Source organism: Pundamilia nyererei, unplaced genomic scaffold (assembly GCF_000239375.1).
Source record: "Pundamilia nyererei isolate P.nyererei 1_Seehausen unplaced genomic scaffold, PunNye1.0 scaffold00001, whole genome shotgun sequence".
In the NCBI taxonomy this organism is placed as follows: domain Eukaryota; kingdom Metazoa; phylum Chordata; class Actinopteri; order Cichliformes; family Cichlidae; genus Pundamilia; species Pundamilia nyererei.
This window is the reverse complement of record NW_005187402.1, coordinates 2,676,277-2,696,909: the sequence shown is the minus strand read 5'-3', so window position 1 is coordinate 2,696,909 and position 20,633 is coordinate 2,676,277. Positions and strand designations below refer to the sequence as shown.

General features: G+C 39.2%; 1 protein-coding gene across 4 annotated transcripts in view; it reads right to left on the bottom strand.

Moving 5' to 3' along the window:
• The window catches only part of il1rapl2 (interleukin 1 receptor accessory protein-like 2), a 479,888-nt gene that overhangs the window by 392,618 nt on the left and 66,637 nt on the right, over nt 1-20,633 (bottom strand). For all 4 annotated transcript variants that reach the window (XM_013913212.1, XM_005719422.1, XM_005719421.1 and 1 more), the window contains exon 2: nt 16,474-16,579. In XM_013913212.1, coding sequence (XP_013768666.1) covers nt 16,474-16,558 — 85 coding nt within the window. In that variant the 5' untranslated portion in view covers nt 16,559-16,579. The remainder of the gene's footprint in view (nt 1-16,473; nt 16,580-20,633) is intronic.

The following is a 20,633-nucleotide window of genomic DNA, read 5'->3' as shown; positions in this document are numbered from 1 at the left end:
CACACACACACACACACACACACACACACACAGAGCTTTTATCTATACCTAAACACTTGTATCTAACATTCACACAGACACACACACGGATGCATTGGGGGGAAGTTAGAGGCTTCAGGCCTTTCTTTTGCGTTTGCATTGAGGAAAACTGATTTCATAGATACACTCATCTACATCTGTACTACAACAATGAGTTGCTGTGGCTGCAACCACACAGTTGAAACTGTGGTGAACATCTGCTGTGCACAAAGTAATGCAACAACGTGATTTGCTCATGGTTGTGACAATTTGCATATTAACAATCATGAAATGGAGCCCATGGCTCATTGTTAGTCAATGGTGGTAGTTTCAGTTGTTATGCAAATGAACAGTTTATAAGGCTGGGGAAGCCTGTAGTCAGCTGAGACTGAAGAAGTCACTTGGATGAGTGACAACGCTACATCCAGATGAACAGAATCAACTTTCTGGGATTTGCTCATATGTTTCATGGTTGGCTTTATGGAGGCAGGCGTGGGGGTGACATCTGCCATCTCTGTTATCTCTCCCTTGGATTTGTATTCAGGATTGTCACATATTCTTGTAAAGATGTTGGTTTATTTACCGCTGTCTTGCTGATGAACCAAAAACAGTGGTGGTTAACCATGAAAGGTCAGATGCTTCCAATTTTGGAAACTTATCTTAGGTAGAAACTTAGACTATTACCACGTATTACACTATTACTCACATATTCTAGATGCTGCTAGCTGGTTTCCCCCCAAAGGCTCTCACACAATAATAAGCACACTGAGACAACATGGAGCACAGTGCCTTAACCAGCAATTAATAAGCGGAAGAGACAAAAAAGAGTCAAGCAAAGAAAAAAAACAAGTATGGAAATAAAAAGGAAACACAAGACACAAAGAGAAAGGAAGAGATGAGGCAGTGGGGGTGGGGATAAGCACAAAGGAGAGAAGAAGGAGACAGAGAAAATCTAACACGTAGTCCTTGCTGTCAGCCAGTGTGTAATTAAGTTCTGCACTCTGTCACCATCGCTCTGTAGAACTGGTAATTTAGCTGGGCCTGAGCCAGGAGAGCAGATCAGAGGAGGGGAGAGCAGGGACAGCAGGACAGAAGAGGGGAGGGAGACAGTGAAGGAAAAGCGGTGAGGGTGGAAGAAGAGGAGATGGGCTAGAAGTTTTATCGGGGGAGATGACTCAAGAGAAATTAGCAAGAAAAAGGTGAAGGAATGGGTGAGGAGGGGGAGTAGAAACAGAAAAACACTAAAATGTGAGCAGAGGTGACAGAAACAGAAGGGAGAGAGGAGAAGGAAAAGTATGGAGGAGATGAGAGGGGCGAAGAGTACAGAAGAGGCAGATAAGCTGAATAGAAAACTAGATTTTCCATCTGGCTTGCATGATGATGCAAGTATGGCCAAACTGTCAGCTGGCTGTTAACATTCCTTTAACATTTACAGTGTTGCTAGGTTAGACTGTGTGGGGGCTTCAGGTTTGATATAAACCTTACATAAAGCGGTCATCTAATAAATCTGTCGAACCTCATTTCTTATTTAGAAATACTGGAACAAGATCAAAAGTTTTGTGAGTGTGGAACATGGGTCTGAAGACTTTGTAGACCAGACACATAAAGACTTCCATCCATCCATTTTCTTCCAGTTATCCAGGGCCGGGTCGTGGGGGCAGGAGCCTAAGCCCTTAGACCTCCCTTTCCCCAGCTACCAAGGTGTTCCCAGGCCAGCCGAGAGACATAATCTCTCCAGAGTGTCCTTGGTCTGGCCTGGGACCTCCACCCTGTGGGACATGCCAGGAACACCTCACCCAGGTGTTATTCCATCCTTGTCAGATGCCCGAACCACCTCAACTGGCTCCTTTCGATGTGGAGGAGCAGCATTTCTACTCTGAGCCCCTCCCGAATGGCCAAACTTCTCACCCTGTCTCTAAAGGAGAGGCCAGCCACCCTGCGGAGGAAGCTCATTTCTGCTGCTTGTATCTGTGATCTTGTTCTTTCGGTCACTACCCAAACCTTGTGACCATAGGTGAGGGTAGGAACATTGCTCAACCGGGAAATTGAGAGCTTCGCTTTTACACTCAGCTCTCTCTTGACCACAATGGACCAGTACAGCGCTGGTTTCACTGTAGCAGCAGATACCAATCGTCTATCGATCTCCCTTCTCCCATCACTCATGACCACGAGATACTTAAACTCCTGCACTTGGGGCAGGATCTGGTCCCTGACCTGGACTGGGCACTTCACTCTTAAGAAAGACTTATAGAATGAAAATATGCTGAATTCAACTGCAGATGTGGTAGCAGAACACCACAATACAAATACAATATAGAGTTTTTGCAATATGCACTATTGCTAAAATTATTGTAGCATCATTGCACTTCATTTCTGGTGCCTTCAATTTGAGGATTTTGTTGATTATGCTTTTTGCTTGAAAATGATTCTAAGAACAGCCTTTAAACTTGTGTCAGGTCAGTGTTATCAAGTTGTTCGATAATGTGTTGAGCCATTGCTCACGTTCGTCCTATTGTCTGACTGTTTGTTTGTATTCCTGCCTACATTGTAATGTGACATTATCCTCAAGTGTTTAGCCAATGTCGATCAGGTTTAAATGAAAGCATTTTATGATGCAGGAAATGGGCAAAATGGGTGTTAATGTATGACATATTCAGCAAAGGTTGGGGTATCACACTAGCCTCTCCTGTTTCAGTAGCAGTCATTTTGCTATTTGTGTGCCCTATAAGTACATTCAAGGCTGTGTGTGTCTGTATGTGCATACAAATATAGGTGTGCATGCAGAATGGGAACCGTTAGGTGTACAGAGTCAAAGTGGTGTCAGCCTTTATCAATATTTGACTGTGGATCCAGCGAATGGATGAATCTTTAATATGACCTTGGAGCACAACAAAGACATGGTGAAGATACGGAGGATGCAGTGGGGTCGGGTGGGGAGAAAAGCCACAAAGGCTCTCATCATTCTAACTGAACTTTATTTTCACAATTTTACTTATCAGTTACTAAATGACCTAAAGAAGCCAATCAGACAATAATGATAATATTTGTATAATAAATGAACAAAAAACAAGTAAAAGAGAACAAAAAAGTTGTAATTAGTGCAAATGTGATCATGAGCTTAGATTTGAAAAGTGACAGTGAATCAGTATTTCTGATATCAGACAGGTCATAGATGGTGTGGGGGGACGAGGTCATAGATGGTGTTGAAGTTAATTCGGAATTTAACTGGGAGTCAGTGAAGCTGTTGCAGAACAGGAGTGATGTGGCCTGTAGAAAGTATAATAGGGGCAGCTGAATCCTGGACCAGCTGAAGCTTGAGAAGGGAAGAAGGGATTTGTGAAGAAGACCAAAGAGGAGGCAGTTACAATAATCCATTGAGAAGTAACAAGGCTATGAACAAGGATAGCAGTGGCATGGGGAGTGAGGGGGAAGGTGGTTGATGTTATGTAGATGGAAATAGAAGATAGAGATAGAAACAGAAATATGCTGACCTGGAAATATTATTAAATTGGGAATGGAAAGATAGAGTACTACTGAGGATGACACCCAGAATCTTAACCTGTGAGCAGGAGCTGACAGAGGAAATGTCAATGACTAAGGAAAAACTTTCAATTTTGGATAGTGCTGGTTTTGTACCAATGAGGAGGACCTCATGTTTCTCACTGTGACAGTGACACAATGACAAAGAAAGAATAGAATCGAATAGAATCAAATAGCTCTATGTTGACATTGTACATGTACAACAAAATTGTGGGTGCTCCACACCAACTATGCTGGAATAAAATATAATAAACAGAGAGAGACAAAGATGACAGAAATCCTTAAGGTATAATTGGGAAGACTGGGAAAAATGTAAAGTTTCTGAATCTCTGGATTAGGATGTTATGATTGATAATTGACTGCACAGTATAATTTACCAGTCGCAGCAGATGGCCCCGCCCCTCCATGAGCCTGGTTCTGTTGGAGGTTTCTTCCTGTTAAAAAGGGAGTTTTTCCTTCTCACTGTCGTCAATGTGCTTGTTCATAGGGGGTCATATGATTGTTGGGTTTTTCTCTGTATGTATTTTTGTAGGGTCTACCATAAAGCACCTTGAGGCGACTGTTATTGTGATTTGGCGCTGTATAAATAAAAGTTAATTGAATTGTATTTAGTATTGTACCAACACTTAGTCAATGTACTTTCCACGAGTCTTAATATTTTCATTTTTTTTCACCAGTATCAAGATGTTAATTTTTTCTTAAATTAGCTATGTATATATAACCACTACTGTTATATCCAGAGAAGTTTTGACATCTAGTTTAGTGGTACGAAGTGTTACAGCAGGCTGTGGGGTTGGCTTTTGGTTATATTTTGGGCTTTTTATACCTCTGGTACAAATAGAAAAAAGTTTGGAAACACATTATGTGTGAATGTGGAGGGGGTTAGAGTCAGTCACCAATCAAAGCAGCTTTTTTTCCTCTCCTGTGCTCCAGAGCACACAGGCAGACAGGCTTTGCAATAAAAGCTTCTCCTGAGAGAAAACCCATGCCCTTGTTCAGGAACAGTGTGAAAACAGCACCAGCTCCATTGTGGGAAGACAGAACACATTTGGTTATCATATTGCTCCGGTCTAAGAAGACCTGTTGTCAAACACATATGATGCAGTTAGAATTCAAGTACGGCAGAGAAACAAAACCGATGTTAGAAACAGAGACAGATGTTAAATACAGTTCTTAATTGTTATATATTTGAGTTAAAATGAATGTAGACTGTAGACAGAGACACTACGACACACACGATGACACAAAAGCCACACAAAGAGTGTGATATCTTTAATTTAAGAAGGGCAACTATGAGGCAAATTCGTGTGAGTGTGTGTCTGTGTGCGTCTGTGTGCGTCTGAAACTGAGGGAGAGAAAGTAGTGAGAGCACATGAAGAGAGTACTGTGGTTATTGTGTGAGCAGAAACACACACACAGGCAGAGCTGAAAGCAAAGTGGAGAAAAGTCAAGTGGACGTGTTTCTCTGACAAAGCCACTCGTCTTAATTAGTCATGCTGTGGAGAGATGTTAGGTAGCAGTGTTGAGGTAAAAACATTTTATACTAAATATCGTGTTTTTAATCACATACAAGAAAATTATGTTCTGTTTCATATCTATACTTAACCAGTGGTAACTACACATATTTACATACACACTGCACTTATTTAACACTGCACACTTCAGTAATTCCACAGTAACAAGAGTAAAGGCCAAAGTAGTTACTAATACTTTTTGGGCTGTGTTCCCAAAATGTCCTGTTGCATTTCTATATGTAAAAGTTGAGATTTTTGTTTATTAACTAATGCGTTAATACTTGAGCCTTTTACTTCACATGAACCAAAGCTAAGGGAGCAATGTGAAAACTGAAGGCAGACTGTCACAGGACCTCTTCTACCCATTTAACCCAGACCTTCCCAAAGTGTGGGGCCCGCCCACTAGGGGCGGCACGGTATGAAAAGGGAAAAAACAAAACAACACTTGGACACTGCTAGCACAGGGCTCCCACACAAACGCAAAGCAGGAGATGAAGCATCGCTGAATATGTTTCCAAACCAACTTCGTTCTAAGCCAAAGACTAGAAAATATTGTGAAGCAAACCTTCCCTTTGGTTTCACCTGCACAAGTGCCGAGGTAGGTCTCCCTGCAGAATTGGTTTTCCCTTCGTCGGGAGCAGCGCTGGACTCTTCAAATCACGGACAAACAGTATCCCACATTCTTGATTTTTAGTTCACAAACACTTGTTGTAATGACTAACTACTGCTGACATTTTAGAGATATTAGCTCTTTATACAGAAAAGTTACAGCGGGATACAAATAACATCAGGCTGATCCTGCCACGATTTGTTCCGCCGGTTCAAATCACGGACAAACAGTATCCCACAGCTGTTTATGTTTTTAAACCCATTTTGCACAGAGAGACATTTTTTGAAAAATGTATTGATAGCAATGTTGAATATTATTACACAGGAAAAAAACAACTACGTGTAAAATAATTACACCATGATGCCTCTGCCTTTGTAAATGGAGAGACAGTAACTGCGTGTGTGTGTGTGTGTAAGCCTGTAAATACTGCACATAGTCAGATTAACAGTATTTTGTCTCTATCTGCCATTCTGCTATTCGTCTCATGTAAACAATAACGTGGCGCACAGCGTAACGTGATAAAAGGCACATACCTTTGACATTGCGTGACGAACTCTGTATTCCTCGTCCACACATAAACGCAAAAAAGGAGTTTTAAAAAATCTCAATTTTCGGTGATTCGAAACGCCGTTTACGTGTGGATAAAAGGCCCAAACACATAGAAACAGCTGTGTTTTCAAAAATACCCGTGTAGGTGTGGACGTAGCATAAAAAAGTTAGTAGTTTATTTTCTTACTACCTGAAATATATTGCAGATTACTTGTATTTGCCTAATTGTTTACTAAATGTTTGAGGTGTGAAATAAACCGCAATGGAGCAAAATATGGGTGTGTGTGGTTGGAGGATGTGTTTGTGCGTGTGCGTGCGTTTGCGCGGGGAGTGGGGGGGGGGGCAGCAAAAAAAGTTTAGGAACCACTGATTTAACCAAACAGATTTACACTTACAAAATATTTATACCCAAAATACTGATTTTAAATCATATGATTACATGTGCATATTCCATGTAATTTGCTACATGAGTATAATATAAAATATACAATATACAATTTAATGATGATTGCTATACATTCAGTTTTTCAGTAGCATTTTACTATAAAATATTGCTTCATATTTATGAGGGGATAGAACTTCATCCATGATTTATACTTCATATTAAGAATGATGATTGAAAAACTTGTATTTTTTTTCTTTTCTTTGTGTTTGTTGCCAGTTCTGCATTCTTCCAACAAAAATAAAATAAAATAAAAATCTGCCCAATGTTAACTTTAACGAATTTATTTACATGTAAATTTTTCATTTAATTTTGTTACATACAGTAAGTATAATGTAAAATGTTACTTTTGATGGAATCTGGTCAAGTGAAATTTACTTGGAAATACTTCCTTAGTTATTCATTAATTCAATACATAAACCTTACATTTTATATTTTTCACTTTATGTTTATTTAGGTTGAAGAGTTATTTGACATTTAAAAAAAAAGATCCCAATCTCTGTGATTATTAAAAAGTACTGCATGCCCAATCAGCACATTGTAAGAGCCGATCTTACAAGTTTAAATATCACTCAAATCTTACACAGTCACTGTTTAAAGTGTTTCATATCCAGATGAGAACCTGCAGACTCTTCAGAATACTTGATTTGCACTTCAAGTCGCTTTATATGTAGCTTAGTCCATCTTCCTCGTCTCCGTTAAAGTTTGCATCTGTCTTGGTTTAACCAGGCTTCAAATTCTTTAGCTTTTACAGGATGCTGACTGACTTAGTTACACTTTGGAGAACTCATTTTCATATTACTTTTTTTTTGTTACATTTGGCAAGAAAGCATCAGGATCCATCTCCCAAAGGTGTTTGACCAATAGAATTTCAGTCCTTTTCTGGTGCTTCTTGAACGCCCAAGATGTACAGTTTATAAACTGAGTCAGGGAAGGAAACTGGCCAACCAGTAATTACCTGTGTCTTTTGTGCTGCAGCTTGCCATGGCTGCACATGGTAACTGATGTTGCAGCGTTCTATAAAAACAGACAATTTCTACATATTCTGCTATATTATAATACCTGGCCTTCATTGACAGATCACAGTGGAAAATGAGCCGCTACTGTTCATTTTGCTCCTCATTAGATGTTTGCAGCGAGCTGTTATGTCATTTCTTTTCATTTAATCATTCCAAAATATGTGAAGCTGAGAAAGTCTGAACATTGAAATGCAGCCTTTTAAACCTTTATCCTGCTGTTGTCCACACTGTCAATACTTCAGATGATTAGTGAAACGCATTCATTTGTCTGCTAACGGAGATGAAGCTAAAACAGCAATGATATCACAATACTTTGTTACTCGTCTCATATTTGCGTCTCGAGCTAACAGCATTGTTTTTGGCTCTCTTCAGCTCTTATAGTAGAATATGCAATAAATGTTGAATATATCCGTCTCCTGTTCTCTTTGTCTGTCTGCACTCTCCAGAGTGGTGAATAAGTCATTTGAATTTTTTCTGCCTACACAAGTGGCAATGACATTCACAGTGCTTCTTAAACAACCACACAGGAGAAGATTAGGCACTGTGATGTGGATGTTACACTCTCCACAACTTTCTGAGTTCTTTCTAAATTTTCTAAATTGTTTATGCATGTCTTCACAGCTCTTTCCCAGAACAGTCCATTGATGATCTCTATTCCACATTGTAACTGGCACACACACAAGACCGCATTTCACTGGTTCCTTTGCATTGGCTCCCAGTTAGCCTTAACCTCCTAAGATTCAAACTCTTTCATGTCATGCATTTTAAAAATTTCTTTGCTATTTGGGTTGATTGGGACCTGAGGAATGTAAAAACAAAGAATTACCAAATTTTTTTTTTTTTTTTTTACCTAAGTTTTGTTTCTGAGACAAACAGTTAAAAGTCCAAAATTGATGCCTTCCTTCACCAACACTGGACACTTTCAGAAGCTGTCCAGTGGGCCAAACTAGTCTTTGGTGGGTTTTTTCTGGCCACCAGCTACAGACACCTCCTACTGTGCCTCGTGGGCCCTGCAGCATTTCCCCAGCTCACACATACTCCTGAGCTACACATACAGTAGCTGCTGTATAATAGTGGCCTGCCTCTTCACAACAAAGAAAGCTATTAGATTCATGTCATCCAATGGTTTGTGCCATTCCTGAAACAAGCCCAACGGATTTGTGTGACTGGCTGGAACTGAAACAACTACAATCACATCAACAGCTCACTGAACTTTTTTATTTTATTAAATGTAGGTGCACTAGAGGAGGACTTTTCTGATGAGCCAAAGCCAGTTCTTAATACTGCACAGCAGATGTTTAAAGCATCCATAAATGATTTATTTGCCACAAACAAACCCATTCATTTGAGCTAATAAAGCAAATGGGACAATATCAGTAAGTGGTATCGTTTTGTTTTTCTGGCAACGTCTCTTTTCATAGAAGTTGCTGTTTTACAGAGTTTGACATTCATCTTCATTGTGCAGCAAAGTCGATCACAGCCAAGTGTGAAAACCACGTGCGTCAACATTTCACTGTGGAAAAATTGTCTGCAGCAGAAGTTAAAACTCTGCTCAACTTCAGATGCTTCCAGTGCAAAATCAGCTGCAGTGCGCTCTCAGAGCAAAGGGCAGCATGTGTTTTGAATCTGTACAATGCAGATATGTTACACACCAAAGTGAAGTAAGCACCGTCTGTGTCACACACCAGCACACATCTAAAATGTCTTTGCTCTGCTTTGCATGCATGGGAGATGATTTGAGATTAGACCATTCTGAGATCTAATCGCTCTTTGATCTCAGCTTTTAGCTGCGTCAGGCGCACATACACACACACATGCAAGCACACAAGGGCATTCAGTCACCTCTACACACACACAAACAAACATTCACTCACTGCAACACTGCAAAACATCTGTATCTGCACTTCATAAAGGGGCCAGCCATGAAGAGTCTTTAAAGAGTATCATGTAAATGAGAATGGATGTAGAATATAGAGTGTAAGGCATAAACAGTATAAGCAAGGTTTTTCTTTCTTTCCTGGATTTGACATATACATTCCATCTAATTCCAAAATAAGAAAGGTAGGATAAAAATATGTACAGAGTTGTAATCGTATTTCTGTTCGCCATCTGGGTTAATAGTTTACCCTTGGTTTGGTGGGGTTTTCCTAAAATAACATGTGGATGATGAAGAGAGGAGGATGTTAATGATCAGCGTTCAACTTAACACATTAAAGCACATAATGTGTGTTATTGTGTGAGTGTGTTATTGTGTAGACATTCCTGCTGTGTGTGTGTGTTCTGTGGTTTTGGCTCGTGCTATGTGCAAAATTCAGCTTGAATGAAAACAGTGCATGTGACTGCGTGTGTGTTTATGCAGCTGCCTTCATGACTTCCAGGCATTGTTTCCAGCATTGTCATGCCTGTGCAGCAACTGTCGAGCTCATTAGCACTTTCAGCAAAATGGGCTAATCTAAGAAGCACTTCTGCCTGTGTATAAATGCAGTTACTTCAACATCATTAGCTGCACTCTGATATTTCCCTTAACAATTCAGCATGTCTGCTGTGTAAAGGAAAGCTGTCCTGTACCTGAATATGTATTTTTAGAAATAAAAGTGCAGGTAGATGAAAAAGCAAGGTCACTGAAAAGTTGAATATGAAAATGAATCATACATGCATGCGGTACTCCTGAGGCTCTGCCAGAATGAGCCCAGCAGAGAAAGAGCTTAGGAGTAAAAGTAAGGAACAGATCATTTAGAAAGGTAGAGACTTAAATATATATATTTTTAAAGTGTTACTAATGAAGGTATTAAAATGCAAAAACACTGGTAGCGTAGCTTTTAGGTGAGCTGGTAAAAAAACGTAAAGATCATCCAAAATCTTTAAGATTTTGGATGATGACACATTTTTTGTAAAGTTCCTTCATTTCACCACCACAATCAATATTTGATTGATTTTGAACTTTGCTTTCAACTTTACTTCACAGGTTTTCATTCTGAGATTATCCACATTTTTATACACACTCCTAATATTTAATGTATCCATGGATGCATAAACCCATCCATCTATGCATCTGTGCTTAGAGCATTAAATCATAAAATCCTTACATTTGCATTTGGTTCATTGTTGTTCTGTTTTGTTATTTTCATTCTTACAAATTATAAACAGTATTTATACAAATCTCTTTGTTCTCATTACTTTTTAGGGTTTTGTATTGTTTAATTTCCACTGATGTATACGATAAACTGGCTGTGACTCTATGAAAAGTGCTAAATAAGTAACTACATAGCATCACATACTGTATGTAGTTAGCTTGTTTAGATATTCAGGTTTTGATCCAACCATCTCTGAGTCACGAGGTGCTTATCTTATTAATAGAACGTGACATCACAGGCAAATTTAGTTTGGAACCTCTCAGTTTAATTTTAATTTCAGGTGCTCAGATGAAATCTAGAAAAAAATCGAATTAACAAAACATTAAACCTCTGAAAAGTAATAACTGCGCATGTAACATAATTAAAGCTTGAAACGACTGACTCACCAATTAATATAAACTAGATTTGACATTATAATTAAAAAATATATAAATTATAAAGTTTAATTTATACATAAAATATTTTTTGGGTCTAACTCTAACATATGAAATTATGTAAGATCTTTTTAGGTAACTTTGCGAGTGCATTTATCCCCCAGATTCAGTCATACAGAGCTTTGAAGATGTGCAGCTAATTCAAACTTTTCAAAGTGAACAGAGCTATAGACAGAACTTTTATCAGATTTATAGATTTTCATAGCATAGCCTTTCAGATAAATAAGGAATGATTGAATTGTAAGATCAAATACTGAAATGACTGAGGAGCCAGAGCAAAGTGCTGCAATATTTCATCCAATGATATATTAAATGTACACCGCTTCACAACATGCATACAGTCTGTACAGCAGAATAAACAAGATTACAGAAAAGCTTACGAGGGAAGATTTGAATCTGCATGCACACCTCAAGCTGTTAGTAAGTGAAGAGCAGCCCTACAATTACCTTTTTGCCTCAAATATTCACTTAGCTTCCTTAAACTGTTTTGTAAACAGTCTCGTGGTGCGAAATTATTAGTTTTTTGGTGATTTTATGATTAGATACTTGTAACAATGTTGCAGACGGCAATGTTGTCATTTTTATTTGACCGCATCGTGGCAGTGTTGTCTCAGTGTCTGTCTAAAATCAGACAGTTTTTCTGTTTAGCTGTTTGTTATAGTAGTTTTCATTCAGATCAGCGTCTTCTTTGATGAATAGTTCTCATCGATATTCATGAATCGGGTCATTTAAAAGCACAGAGGTCAAATACACTCAGCTGACAGCCATAGAAGTTACCGCTAGTAAGGGATTCACATTCGCTAGCCTGCATTGACTCAGCTCCATAAAGTGCCCAAATGGTTTAGTTTCTTATTACCAAAAACTTCAAATCAACCTCTTTCATGGCGAACGTTGTCATTCAGCTGTGCAATAACCCAAAGAAGTGGCTGTAATTAGAAATTGCTGTTCTGACTCAGTGAAAACAAGTCTAGACTGAGAAAAAAAAAAGAATTCTAAATTTGTGTTATTTCTAAACAGGCTCTGTAACAGGTTACAAAGGACATTTTAGATCTTGGTAGAGCCAAAGTATGTCAGGTTTGTCCCTTCACATGAGGATTCCTTGTTTAGCTTCTCTGTTTTTCAGTTTTTCAGTCTCATTTTCCTCATATTGTATTTCAGCTTATTTACTCCAAATTGTAATGATCATTCTTTAAAATGCAGCTTCCATTCAAAGAGTTGCCCATATGGATGGTTGCCAACATGTTTGAGCTCTCTCGGCGGGCAGAAAGATGCCCATCAGTCTCTCCTGTACTTTTCTATTTATATAATATTGGAGTGAAAAATCTTCTTGTCAGCAAATATCAGACCCACTGAAGCGTTCTCAGCCAAGGACCGAACCTGAGCACCTTGAGCGCTGATGATGCATATACTAGCTGACACCTGACCTCTGAGTGGCAGTCAGGTGTCAGCTTCTGTACATGAGGATTTAACTGCAGTTCAGTCAGGACCAATATAATCAAACGATGATTGTTATTTCCAGCTGTAGTGATTTATATTTGGCTTTTATGAGCTCTGAGAGCATCAGCCATCAGAACAGAGCAGGCAGTAACAACATACATGACACTGGCTAAATTATTTACACGATGAAAGAGGAACTGCAGTGGACTGGGCTGCAGAGTGGCTTGCAGAATTGCAAGAACTTCGTGCAGGCTAAAGCAGTTTAAATGTGCACCCTGTGTGAGATTTACCAAGTCAGTGAGTAGAGATGAATCAGCGGCACCATCAGCTGATTCATGGGAATAATGAGGATGATTTAATGTCCTGTCATTATGCACAATTAGGCAAGGATTTCTGTGTAAGGATCATAAAGTCTCACACTGCCATTTTTACATGAATGTGTTGATTTGTACAAAAACAACCTTGATGTAGAGCTTTCTCCAATCACATTGTGTCTCTTCTAACTGCAGCAGGTGCTGCATCAGAGCAATGCAGAGACTGATACAAGGAAACGGTAGTTCCCATCCATATGGTGTCCAGTTACACACACACACACACACACACACACACACACGACAAAAGAGAAACAAAATCTAACAGACTATCTTTGGCCAACTGTAGCGCTCGCCCACATAAATGTCCGCTTGGCTCTGCTCTGATCACATAATTGCTCTGTGCACACCTCTCCCACTCACACACATGCACAGAAGTAGAGCACACATACAGAGAGGATACACTGAAGCACACTCGGGGAGTTTGTACACACATACACTTAGAACCTGGATATATACAGCACACACACAGTCACAGTTTGGTATGTCAAGAAGTGGTCTATTCACCCGCACACGCTCACATACATGGCAAACACCAAACAAAGACTCCCACCAACTCACCTACCCACACACAGTCAGCAGGCTGAGGGGCGAGCGTGCCAAAGACAGACGTGGAGAGAAAACAATTTAACTAGTCTTAAAAACATCTTCACCAAGTTTGATTCTCACGAAGAAGCAAACGTTGAGAAACTGTGATATTTCTTTTGTTGCTGTTGTCAAAAAGTTTTTGATTATTTTTTTATTCCATAAAATTGTATCCAGGAAGAAGCACTTTAATGCGGATCTCAGGGTGGGCCGGAAAGCATTTTGGCAAGCATCTTTTCAGGTTAACTCTCAGTGACTGGCTGCCAGCTGCAGGGTCTGTTCTGTGGGTGACCTCGACCTTTGAGCTCCTTTTAGAGAAAGTCAACTTCGGATGAAGAAAGTGGGTAAGGGTGGGGTTGGGGTTTCCCTGCAAGTTTTGTCATGTCCTGCATTTTTCTACCCATGATTTCATTTCAGCTTAATTATGTTAAACTATGCAACCAAGGCAAAAATAGCTATTTGATAGTCATATGATTTTTTTTTGTTTATATAAGTAAATGTTGCATGCACAGTGTGTAATAATAGTAGTGTAACAGCACCTCATAAACCATATGCTTTCACCATGCAGTTCTGTCCTCCACCAGGTATGAAGTCTCCCAGGAAAATGATTGAAGTGTGTTGCCTGCAATATTCCATCAAGTATAGCAAGCAGACACAAACCACAATTGTGTTATTCTTACAGTGGTTGGGTGAAGTGCTGTAATGCAATTCTCAGATGCTGAGTGTGTGTAATTACAAAGAATCTCTGAAGTATTGTTATGCTTGCCCTCGTATTCCCTCGATTAAAGCACCAGGACCAACACGCTCACTTATAAGCAAGCAAAACAGTGAGACAGGATTACATTAAAGGGGAATCAATTCTAACTGGATTGTTATAATTAGATGACCTGAGCTTGCTAAAAATCGCTGGGTAATTTTCTGTGTTTTTATCACTTTCAGGATCTGGCAGGAGCGTGTGAGAATAAAATTACAGATGCTGTAGGTAATATTTATAATGAAAGATTCCCTGAGTGTAACACCGCAGGTGAAATGCTCCATTCAAGTATGAAGGCAACATGAAAGTGAATCAAAATGCTAAACAGCTCACCTCTAGGTCACACATACAATACTGCAAAAGTCTTGAGTTACTCCTCATTTCTTTATATGTTACTAGGAAACTTGGAAACATAAATAGAAACATAGTATGGAAGGCAAAAACAGAGTTTGTACAGTTAGTTAGTCTTTTATTCTTCAGCACAGTCTGAACTCTCTCAGGCCGCTTTCTTCTCTCTCAGGCTGCTTCAGGATTATTTCTCCAGACGTTCAAAGCTCTTCTTTGGCTGTTGTTGTTCTGTTCAACATGATCCCACACAGTATCAATACATTTGAGGTCCGGCTCTGGGGAGGCCAATCCATGACTGATAGTGTTCAACTGTGTGTTTTTCAGTCCAGGTGTGATTTTACTTTGGGATCATTGATGCTTTCCAGATGTTATGGATGCAAAATCTGACCTTACTTTTTTGCATTCAGTTATGACAAAATCTCAAACACCACCAGCTGATATGATTTTACAGATGCCTGCAGACACTCGCTGTTTTGACTGTCTCCTGAGCTCATCTGTAAATATTGATGATCATTTGAGCCAAAATGTTCAAGCTTGTTAGGACTGATTTTCAGTCCAGTTCCTGTGTAATGGGACATGCCTCAGCGTTTTCTCCCAGTTTTCCTTCCTTAAAAATGGCATTTGGCAGCCACTCTTCCACTGAGGCCATGTCTGATGAAGCTTTAGTGTACAGTAGATGGATCGGTTGAAGGATCAGATGCATGTCTTTCAGGATCGTGGTCAGGTATTTGCTGGATTTTTTTTTCTTTACTTTCAGATACTGTTCATTTGCTTTAGATAGTTTTAAGACCTGCCACTTGTTTGTCCTCAACGTGTCCAGTTTCCTGAAATTGTTTTTAGGAACACACTGGAAAGTGAGATATGCCAAGTTTTAGGCATTTTTCTTTTATATTCAGCTCAAGAAATGGTAACAAATGCTGTCTAAGAAAAACTTTGAGAAAACCTGGAGAACTTTTGCTCCATTTTAAAAATGATAAGAGAGTCTGGCTCCTTGGGAGCAAAATATAAAGAAATGGGGCATTACTCAAGGCTTCTGCAAAGCACTGTACCAAGATCACCGAATAGTATCACACAAAACTATTGATGCCATACATCAATATCCCAATCAAGCTCCTTCTGTCAAGACGATTAGCGTGACACAACAAATCGATTATGAATAAAAGACTATCAGCAGATCTGTCATCACCGGGCCTGCCGATACACAAATGAGCACAGCAGCAGCAACAATGACAGCAGCAGTCAGACGGGCTGATCATTACACCCCCTCAGCAGAAAAAGGAGAGGGATAGAAATGGAGAGACAGCCATTCTGAGCTTTGAGATAGAGTTTGGAGAGGAGTGTTATCTAAGAAAGGCAGAGGTGGTGATTGTGGATGAGGGGGAAAAGCTGTGGGAGCGAGTGTCCGTTGCATCAACTTAAGAGATGTCAATACATCATAAAGGATGAGAGCAGAGCAGATTGCAGGGGAACATTGAGAGACACCCTATATTTGACAGCAAAAAGGAGAATAAGAGTGAGGTGGAGTATAATGACAAAAGACAAGAGTTAGCATTATCGCGAGAAGACTGTAGAGTGCTGGCAGTGAAACAAAGCAAGAAAAACAAAGCAACAATAAGCTCCAAAAATAAAAAGCCTGAGAATGTTCAAGAGAGAAAGGCTCGTTTTCAACAAAGCAGAGTACGCCACAAGACAACAAACACAGAGGCTCTTCATCCTACCTGAGTTCCTCTTGGAGATGTACTTGACGTCGTCACAGGCTCCCGAGGCGAGGAGGAGGAGGAAGAGGAGAGATAAAGTCTTCATCTCTCTGTTCTCCACTGGCACCTTTGGGAAACAGGACAGAGAGAAAGAGTAAGAGACAGCGCAGGAGGCAACATTGTCATTAAAACCCGGCACTAACAAGCACCCAGTGTAATTGCAAAGTCACGTGTTGTGTCCTGTGCTCTGCCACGATGTAGGACGTCTCAGTTCCTGAAATGCATGTGGAGGACAGCAGACATAGTGAAACTGATTTCTGGTTCACAACCAGGAGTATGGAGAAAGACAAGGTGGGAAACAGTATGGAGTATGGAAATAAGAAACGCCTGTAGTTTTTACAAACAGCCTGCACAAGTGCAAAATCCTAATTTGAGGTTAGAAATAGACTGCTGGGATTCATCAAAGCGTTGCAGTGTCTAAAAGCGTGCACGCAGGTATTTCTGCAGCTGCCCTCGAGACATGTATTGGTGGGCATTTTCAAAGTGCAACATTTTGGGAGGAGAGTAATTAAATGCATCATACTAATTTACAGTAATTTACACCAAATTATGCAAAAATGTTGCTCCTGGTGTGCTGTACGACACTTGACACTAGGAGTGTTAATTTGTTTGGAATGTGAGAAAGAGAGGCCGTCAGAACAAGTTCATACTTTGTGCGGGAGTGAGCACCGTGCTGAGGTTTGGGTTACTGGTTAGTAACCTGCAGGCCAGCATGTTTCTCATCAATAATACTGGTGTTTTGATCAAAATCACACGCAACAATGAATTGAAATCAGCAAGGCCATTTACAAAATTACAAACATTTCCAGATTTTCAAAATGTTTCCCATTCCATCATCATCAAAAGCATGTTGGTCACAGGTCGATTCAAACAACGGTAAATAGTCAAATAGTGTTTTCAGATTTATCTGCCTCATCTATAGAGAGCAACAGTGAAAAGAAATGCTGTTTCTAGTCTACTCTTTCTTCTATAGGCTACATGACAACATTTTGAATGTATTTAAGATAAGATAAGATAGAACTTTATTAATCCCTCGGGTGGGTTCCTCTGGGAAATTCGGTATATTTAGGGTTAAAGTAACAATGAAAACGACGTGTGTGGACCAATCAACAGATGGCTGCCCTGGTTCTGCCAGAGGTTTCTTAAAAGTTTTTCCTTCATTGTCCCCAAGTGCATGCTCAAAGGGGCTTGTCTGGTTGTTGGAGTTTTCTCTGTATTATTGTAAGGTCTTTACATTACAATATAAAGAGGCAAATTGTTGTGACTGTGAGCTGGATGAATGCATTTCTTCATGAAATGTTCTATTGATGAAAAATGATAAAAAATCAATCAAAATATCAATTTCAAAATACTGAGACTGATTTAGATTTAAATATGGGCTCAGATCACTTCAATATTTAATTCTTACATTTTTTTATTTCTTTTCCCCCCCATAAACTGCAGTGCCTACCACATACAGAGTAAATGAGGGTAAGACTGAAATAGAAGATTAGCTAAACCAGCACTCATTCTGTTGTGCTTTTCATCCATTTGATGCTGGAATTAACTGAATCATGACTGTAGTTTGAAATCACCTGAACAATGAAGCAGCTGCTGAGGAGACACGTGAATATTGCTGATATGTGTGTGTCATATCATATGAGCTCTAAAACCATGGGAACAAATCCAAGTGAACACATATAAGATGAAGAGTGTGTGTGTGTGTGTGTGTGTGTGTGTGTGTGTGTGTGTGTGTGTGTGTGTGTGTGTGTGTGTAAATTAGAAATTCCTCAGCTCTACTTTATTTCAAGGAGTTATTATGATATTACAAAGTCTCTCTAGCATAATTTTGTTTTTTGACTTTAGAAAAGAAGAAGGTCTAAAAATGACACAACAACATACAATAATTGTTTCTCACAGCAAACATTTTGACACATTTGTCACACCAAGAAGAGCACAGGTGCATCTAATAATGCTAATGATGGCTACGTTATATGGAGTGTTCCAATAAGCCAGCACAAACAGTACCAGGGCAAGCTACTGAAACAGCTAATTGGAGTGGTACCATTATTATGAACACTGTGTGCACCTGTGCTGAACAAGTCAGAGTGGCTGCTTCTGTAACCATGTTGTCTGACTTCTAGTCCAACGCTGTACTGCTTGGGGGAACAAATTAATTCAGTTATTTATTTAAAAACCCAAAATAAACTTAATGAACATTTTCAATTTATGCAAATATAAAGTGTGGTGCTAATAAATAATGAAAGCACCAATTCTCCTCACTCCGTACGAATGCAAACTTTTTCTTTATTTTAACATTTTATTTTTTTCTCAGCTAATTTAAAGCATGCAGTGTCCAATTACACTGCATGCTTTAAATTCTTTAATTTTTTCCACTACGTGATATATGTTCTATTATGCTTTGGTCATGCTAGAGGTCCACAGCACAACCAAAACTACGGTGACCTTGCACAGAGAACTTCTCAAGTTCATGGTGACATTTTAAAGTGATTGATACTTGTTACTGCTATAGTAAAGGACACTGACATAGCATAGTCTCTGTAATACAACGTGCACTGTTCACTATTATAGTCTGTTCAAAGCGCTACGCCTCCACTACTGTAGATATATTTATAGCACTCTGTAGATCTGTTTACCACACGTCGATACATCTGTATATGTGCAGCACATCTGTATATTTGCTGTCTGTATATCAATATAAACATCTGTATACTCAACTTACTTGTATATAATCTGTTCATAACTATTCTCACCTTTTATACTACCCTTATCTGTTCCTTATCTGCTCCTACTGCACTTACTGCTCTTGCACTTCTTATGAGATGCAATCTGTATTTCACTACCCATATTTATACATGTGTAATAACAATAAAGTTGAATCCTTATTTGTGTTTTTTTTTAATCAAAAGCATTCAACTCATAACGTTAAAATTTACATGCACACGTGAGGAACAGACCAAGCAGGATTTATGGAATAAATCTGTCTCTTTCTGACCCTGTTAGAGTGAAGAAGAAGCAACATAGCCTGAAGAAGATAGTTTGGAAGGTTATGTTCTATTATAACAGAGAAGCTAAATTGAGCTGTTGTCTTCAGGTAAAGACAGAGAAAAGAAGGCATGCACTGACAAGTGAGACGTATTTGTGAGTTTTATCTGATAAAGAAAAAACATAAAAAGAAAGAGACGAGGAATCCCAATAGAGCCTGGCATCAAGGCATTACACTGTTGAGACATAAACTGAAACAAATAGTTGCAGGATAGCTTTTACCTTTGCCTTCCAGAGGAGGAAGATTAGAGAATCAGCTACGCAAAAAACCTGAAGCTACTCAGTCCTGCTACAGGACAATTTAGCAGACAAAACTGTTGCCAAAGCCTAACTGAGAGTTTAAGACAACATTTCAAGAGTTTGTTGTAATATTTAAAGATGACAAACCATAAAATATATTCTGAAATTCATGACCAATAGCACTCATTTTACATTTAGGCATTACATTATTATTGTTCACAATTTATGTTATTGCAACAAGATATGGATATAAAAGATGTTGAAGACTTTTACATCACTAACACGCCGACATCGTAGCATTAACAATATGGAAGAGTAAACTGTGACAGCTTTTTTACTTTGAAAAACAGAAGCGCGCTGCGTTTCCTAATAATAAATACTGGAAAATAGATTTGTGCAATTAGATGAAAACTTTTTTTTTGTGTAGTCATTTATTTTTTATTTTGCATACTCTGCTTGTAAGCTCCACACCTCACCACTAGTTGCTTCACTTTACTTTGCAGTCACTACTTTCATTCTTTTTTCCATCACACCTTCCAGTGTTGGCGCGCACACATAATAACACTGCAAGGTCAAAGTTCTGTTTTATGTTATATGAATACATTTTTCTTTGTTTGAGTTACCTGGGGGTTGGCTTCTCCTTCCTGGTTGGCAAAAGGTGTGACAAAGGGCTGGGGGATCTGAAATACTGCTGACAACCTCATTGGACTAAACCACATGCTTGATTAGCTGGGGGGTGGTTGAAGTTTGTTTAATTGTCCCCCTTGTGTGTCATTTGGTTTGGCTAAACCAGTTCCTCATGTGTCATTTCAGGAGGTCTGTTTGTCTGAGGTTTT